Here is a 6,424-nt window from a genome sequence, read left to right as displayed (position 1 = left end):
TTTAATAATTTTTATTGTCAAGAAATAAAAATAAAAATTGTTGTTTTACTATTTATAATTGGAAACACATAACTGCTTTGTTTAACTTTACTTTCCTTGTACGTATTATCAAAAATTGTCAAGTGTCTAAAAACCCAAAAGAAGTTAGGTAGGTTCTTATTATTTTATTTAATATATTCTTGATAATAAATAATAATAAAGTCTCACTTTCTGTAATTACTTATAAGGTTCTCAATGATTTGCAATTACGATTGAAAAACACCAGAAGATTTACACCTCCTTTGGAAAACATCGCACAGGAGTATGGCTTTAACACAAACCTCCTAAAAAACATAATCGACTTTTGGAAAGATGAGTACAACTGGAGAGAGCGTGAAATTTATTTAAATCAATTTCCTCAATTTAAAACTAATATACAGGTAAATGTTTTGTAATATTTTTTTTTACTTTTACAAACGTTGTAAAGAGACAAATTTCTTGTTTCAATAAAAAAAATAAAGTTGAATTTAATTTGAAGCGCCTCGCCTGCCTTAAGATAAATTTGGTTGTTACTTAAAGCACGCGTCTTACGTCTGCATCTAAGTAAAGGACAAATTTTCATCATTTATTTATTGTATATTTTATTTCAATATGTTAATTACATGTATAATCCACTATGTTTTACTTTTGCTGAATTTATCAACTGATAGGATGAAACAAACTTTATAAATAACATTGATATGTACAAATATAGCAGACGGTAAAGACTAGTAGATAAAATTATTTATTTTTGTTTTACTTCCACTCTATTTCAGACATCTTTACTGTTTTAACTTCGGGGAAGTCCGAACATTCTTCAATTTCCTAAGCATCATTGTATTTTCTTCAAGTTTATGATTTCTTCACATAAATTTACATAAAAATAATCACATATTTCTTATATTTTGAATAATACCTATGCTACTTACACCTAATAAGTAGCATAGGTGTAAGTTTAAATGATTCTCCAGTCGGATTGNCTATTGGATAATGTCATGATTTATTGGGTAACTGAGTCAATTACCACATCAGTACGTTTATATGCAGAGAACTTCTCTAAAGAGAATAGAACCTTACAGTTAGAAGGGTATGTATCGATAAAAAATAAATATTTATCTATCGAATTTACTGGCATATTAATCAATCCTTTACAATTTTTTCACTTCCCTAGACAAAAATTTTCAGTCTCTCTCCAGTTTCTCAGAGTCTTTCAGAGTCTTTCAGCGTCTTTGAGAGCGTCTCTCACAGTCTTTTACAGTCTCTTAGTTATTGCCTAGGTGTTTTTATGGATCTCTTACAATCTCTGTATGAAAGACTCGAACAATAAAATTGGTAATTCAAATATTCGAGGCTCTCACAGAGAGACTGAATGAATAAAACTGAAAAATTGAGAGACTCAAGTCTCCCGTAGAAAGAGTGGGATCTCTGAAATATGTTGAACTTAAAAAATTTAAACCATGTCTATCGAGACACCACTTATTGAGAGATTTGAGTGTCTCGTTTAGAGATTCGAGTGTCTCGTTCAGAGATTCGACTGTCTCGTTCAGAGATTCGAGTCTCTCGTTCAGAGACGCTAAACAGTTTTTTTGACAGTCTCTCTCAGCGACACCGGAGTGATTCGATTCAGAGACTGAGAGACTGAACATTTTTATCTCTGGTTTTTCAAATGAAAAAATTACATATAAGTAATTAAAAATTAAATCATTAAGTAATTTTCCTTCGTTACTCATTTGTTTTATTATTTTATTAAAGGAATATAAATACAGAAATAATAATTCATAAATGAACATATCTTTTAAAAGATTCGTTTCATTTTCGTACTGTTGTAAATGAAGAAATACTAATATATTAATTCGTCTCATAAAATTTAATCAAAATCACGGATTTTTTAAATAAAAAACAGTTAATTCACTATTCTCTTTTTCACATTTTCTATTGCTTGATAAATTTTCCCTTTTAGTGTCCCTATTGAGGTACCAACAGCCTTAGCATTATTTAAAAATGAATTTTATTATACTCCACCAAGTCTTGTGGCTGAAAGGTATAAGAATGTTTTGCAATTGAGCGATATTCCTGATGGAGGACACTTCGCAGCAATGGAGGTCCCGCAAATGTTGGCTGATGACATCTGGCAAGCCGTTGAAAAAATACACAGATACAGGCGTTACATTTATCGAGAATAATTTTAAAAAACTTTAAAAATAGCGTTAGATATATCATATTATCGTATTATAACTAAATCATTTCAACTGTATGGATGTTTCATTTAATACAATATTTAAAACATTTTTATTTACGTTATAAATATAAATCCGATGAAAACCTAAAACTTAAAATTTTTAAATCCGTGGAAATTGAAATTAAAATAATCCATCATTAAATTCTTTCGTCAAGGTCAAGGTGGAATGTTAAATAAACGTTTATTCTAGTTTTAGGATTGTAGGTATTTACTTTTGATTTTAAAAACTTGAAAAATTGTAAATTGGACCCGTGTAAACAATTACAACCAACCGATAACCTTCAAACGAATAATTAATTAAATAAAACAGCAGAAACGCATTAGATAGATATAAATGTTTTTCAAGTTACTTAACTAAATTCAGTATTTTTATATTCCACTTTTACGTAATATATCCAAATTAATTTTATTACTATTGTTCGCCATAAATTTCGATTAAATTTTATACAAATTGTTCAGTTCAACTTTATTTTTTCAATTTTTGTGTTTTACAGATCTTTTATGAACCAAAAAGAAAAAGTTGAATACCAGACACAGTCTCAATACATTCAATTTTTTGAATCATCAATTCAATTACAATTACAACTCGATAGAGACTACTTTTTTTAATTCAAAGACAAACCTTTATGATTCTAAGCAATCAATTAAATANTCCTTTTCTTATCCCTTCCATTTCGTAGGTGAGTCCCCTCTTCCATAGCCAAACCCAATAGTTTTGCGAACGTAGTAACGAAAATTTTCGTAGGTATTATTTAAGTTGCGAGAGTGGCTTCACTCGTTTACAGGATGAAGACAAAACAAAATTATTCATTACTGCTTACTCTCTCGTACTCATCGAAGGGTATGGAGTGACCCAAACTAACCTCATGTAGCGGCTCCTGCGAAGTTAAAGTTTGACCGGCTCTGCCTTATATAATGGGCTCCAAAGTGCGGCAAGCAAGATACAAAACACACGAAACCACAGTAACAAGTATCATTTATTGGCGTAACCTTGAGTATGTGAATTTAAAGCATGATTCGCTATTTTAAATTTGCAATTCATTGTTTTTGTTAAGAATCCGAAAATATTAATACATTTTATCGGATAAATAAGTAATTTTTTTGTTAAATAAAATAGTGAAAAGTGAAAAGTGAATCAAAAATGGGTTTCGTAGGAAAATTAGTGTTCATAATTTCCTCGATTTTCGTGTTATTTTCGGCAAAGGTAATAAAGGATCTTTTCGATGTTCCTCCTGTACCTCAACTAGAAGAACGTTGGTGGGGCGCGGGATCTCCAAAAGAAAGTAATGAAGCGATAGTGCCGTTTAAAATTGATATACCACAAAAGGTAAATTTTATTTGTAAAATATTGTACCAAAATTTCTGGTATTTATTATAACCGGCCTTCTTTATAAGCAACTTATTTTATATATCAATACACTACACAGGGTGTTCCACCTAAGGCGATTTCTCCCATAACTCTGTTATTATACTTTTGATAACAAAAATGGTTTTATAAAACCGGTCATACAGAGTGTTCCATTTCTTCTGAGCGCTACCTAACTTCGTTATTCTAAATTGAATACCCTGTATATTTTTACACTGTTGGTTTCTTTGTGTAGACAGTTTCCTATATCTATCTGTAGTAATTTTTGAGATATTCAGTGTTTTTGAAAAAAAGCACGATTTCAACTGTTTGAATTAGACCAAATAGCCTTTAAACCATAAAAACTAAGAGCCTACGTTTGGAACGAATTACCGCATCATTTTTGCTGTGGGCAAAATGCTTTTATCATTCAGAACCAGAAATATCGAAAACTCCCCTTTGAGAATATTATAAAACGAATAACTTTATAAAAATTATCAGATTTTGTTTCTCACCGTAATTATTATTATTAGGTATTTTATCGGTGAAAATCAGAAAACTTCTTGAAAGGGCTTTTCATCGAGTAATTTATCCAACTTCTTCAGGAACGGAACCATCATCGGTTTTCTATACCCATTACATACCAATGTTTCTTATTTGGAATATTTTAGTTCACTAAATTGATACTATTACAAAAGTAGTTTTATTATGTTATAAAATTGTTTATTTTATTGATCACTTAGATATTGGACGATTTACAATTGCGTTTAAAAAATCATAGACCATTCGTCCCACCATTAGAAGGAGTTCAACAGCATTACGGAATGAACACAGGTCTTCTCAGTGAAATTGTAGACTTTTGGATAAACAAGTACAACTGGCGAGAACGCGAAAAGTTTCTGAACAAGTTTCCGCAATTCAAAACTGAAATACAAGGACTCAATATACATTTCATTCACGTCAAACCATCATCTTCATTGCCAAAAAATGTACGGGTCTTGCCAATAATATTATTTCACGGGTGGCCAGGATCCGTCAGAGAATTTTATGATGTAATTCCTCTTCTAACAAAGCCACAAAGTGGAAGAGACTTTGTTTTTGAAGTTATTGTTCCATCTTTACCAGGATACGGTTTCTCCGACGCTGCATCGAAACCAGGATTTGGGCCGGCCCAAATGACGCAAATATTTAATAAATTGATGAATCGATTGGGTCACAAAAAGTACTACATCCAAGGAGGCGATTGGGGCGCTCTAATTGTTAGCATCATGGGCGTATTGTACCCAGAAAACGTACTAGGTCTACACTCTAATGCGTGCAGTTTTGTAAACAGTGCAATAACAAGAATACAGTTGCTAATAGGAAGCGTTTTTCCTTCTTTAATAATTGAAGATGACCACGAGAAATCAATATACCCCTTGTCCGAAACGTTTTCGTTTATGCTAACAGAATCAGGATATTTGCATATCCAGTCTACCAAACCAGATACCGTTGGTAAGTCGATTCAAAAATTGTTGTTACAATCTTTAGTCAAGAAGATAGAATACAGGAGAAATAACTTAAACAGTCCGTTGAAAGATGTGCGACTGCGCATCAATTTGTTTCTTGCCTGTATACATCATACGTCAAATCGGATGCGCACTACCATACTACGCAACGAACCATCGAGCAGAATTTATTGACGCTCTTACGCGGCGTGCAAAACGATACGAAACCCGATGTAGTTTAGGCTCCTGTCTCTAGTCTTCTTGACTTTAATATTCAAATACCCAAAGATAATAGGATTTTTATAAAATCTAGACTATGTTTTGTCTATACAGATCTATGATATCAACTTCACTTCAATATTATTCTAGATTGATTAAAATTTACAATGAAGAATACTTCGCGCGGTGCAACGGTTCGGTTTTGCGCGGTGCAACGGTCGGAACGTTCAAGTCCGGCAATTTCAATGGCGAACCAGCCCGGTAGGCATGGTCGCTCATCGGACGAAAAGTCGCTGCGTTCGGTTCACCCCGCATTATTTAGTATCCTTAATTTATAATGATGAAAACAAAAACAATTTTAGGAGTTGGTCTAAATGATTCCCCGGTCGGTTTAGCCGCTTACATTATTGAAAAATTCTCAACGTGGACCAACAAAAATTGGAGGGATAAAGAAGATGGAGGTCTTCAGCAAAAATTTACGTACACTGATTTGCTTGATAACGTCATGATATACTGGGTGACCGGAAGTATAACGACATCAGTGAGGCTGTACTCTGAAAATTTCAACAAACAGCAAATGTCTCTAAATTTAGACAGGCAAGTATTTAATCTAACAGATAATAAATAATAGTCTAAAAAGTTTGCAATAAATTAATTGGTTTTCAAACTATCATAGTTTTAAGTATTGATTGAAATACTGAAATTAAACTAGATATTATAAAATAGTTGTCACATTTATTGTACCTAGTGTTTACAGTTGTAATATATTTTTTATTATTTTAGCATACCTGTAACAGTACCGGCAGCTTGTGCAAAGTTCAAAAACGAATTAATTAATCTTCCAAATAAGGTCATAAGGTCAAAATACGTAAATTTGGTGCAATCAAATTACTACAATGATGGAGGGCATTTTGCAGCCTTCGAACTACCTCAAATTTTAGCAAACGACGTATGGGCCGCAGTTGCCAAATTCGAAGAAATCAACAAGGGAACAAATACAAACAAAACATAACCTTTTATACATATTTTTATACACAATCTTTGAAAATAAAATATTATAAATATAAGCAACGAAGTGGATTATTTTCTTGAAATTAGATTACGTAATAATACTCC

The 6,424-nt window shown here is 32.0% G+C and overlaps 2 protein-coding genes across 2 annotated transcripts in view; both read left to right on the top strand.

The window, feature by feature from the left end:
* LOC108740746 (juvenile hormone epoxide hydrolase 1-like) overlaps positions 1–6,375 on the top strand; it is a 14,349-nt gene extending 7,974 nt beyond the window's left edge. Inside the window, exons 2-5 of the mRNA XM_025976228.1 lie at positions 3,462–3,584; positions 4,346–5,096; positions 5,671–5,905; positions 6,092–6,375. Of these exons, the coding sequence (XP_025832013.1) occupies positions 3,462–3,584; positions 4,346–5,096; positions 5,671–5,905; positions 6,092–6,320 (1,338 nt within the window). The 3' untranslated portion in view covers positions 6,321–6,375. The remainder of the gene's footprint in view (positions 1–3,461; positions 3,585–4,345; positions 5,097–5,670; positions 5,906–6,091) is intronic.
* LOC112904934 (juvenile hormone epoxide hydrolase 1-like) lies at positions 1,011–2,306 on the top strand. The gene is made up of 2 exons (XM_025976234.1): positions 1,011–1,105; positions 1,979–2,306. The coding sequence occupies exons 1-2, from the start codon at positions 1,014–1,016 to the stop codon at positions 2,199–2,201; spliced, it is 315 nt and encodes a 104-aa protein (XP_025832019.1). The 5' UTR covers positions 1,011–1,013; the 3' UTR covers positions 2,202–2,306.
* Positions 6,376–6,424: the final 49 nt, after the last annotated feature.

Source organism: Agrilus planipennis, unplaced genomic scaffold, assembly GCF_000699045.2.
Source record: "Agrilus planipennis isolate EAB-ADULT unplaced genomic scaffold, Apla_2.0 scaffold228, whole genome shotgun sequence".
Classification (NCBI taxonomy): Eukaryota; Metazoa; Arthropoda; class Insecta; order Coleoptera; family Buprestidae; genus Agrilus; species Agrilus planipennis.
The sequence above is the reverse complement of the archived record's forward strand: the minus strand, read 5'-3'. Positions and strand labels throughout refer to the sequence as shown.

Bases quoted from the DNA above. Each gene is read 5' to 3' on its own strand.
- LOC112904934 (XM_025976234.1), top strand. From the start codon at position 1,014: ATGATTTATTGGGTAACTGAGTCAATTACCACATCAGTACGTTTATAT. The intron at 1,106-1,978 runs GTATGTATCGAT...TTTCCCTTTTAG, and splicing joins AGAACCTTACAGTTAGAAGG to TGTCCCTATTGAGGTACCAA.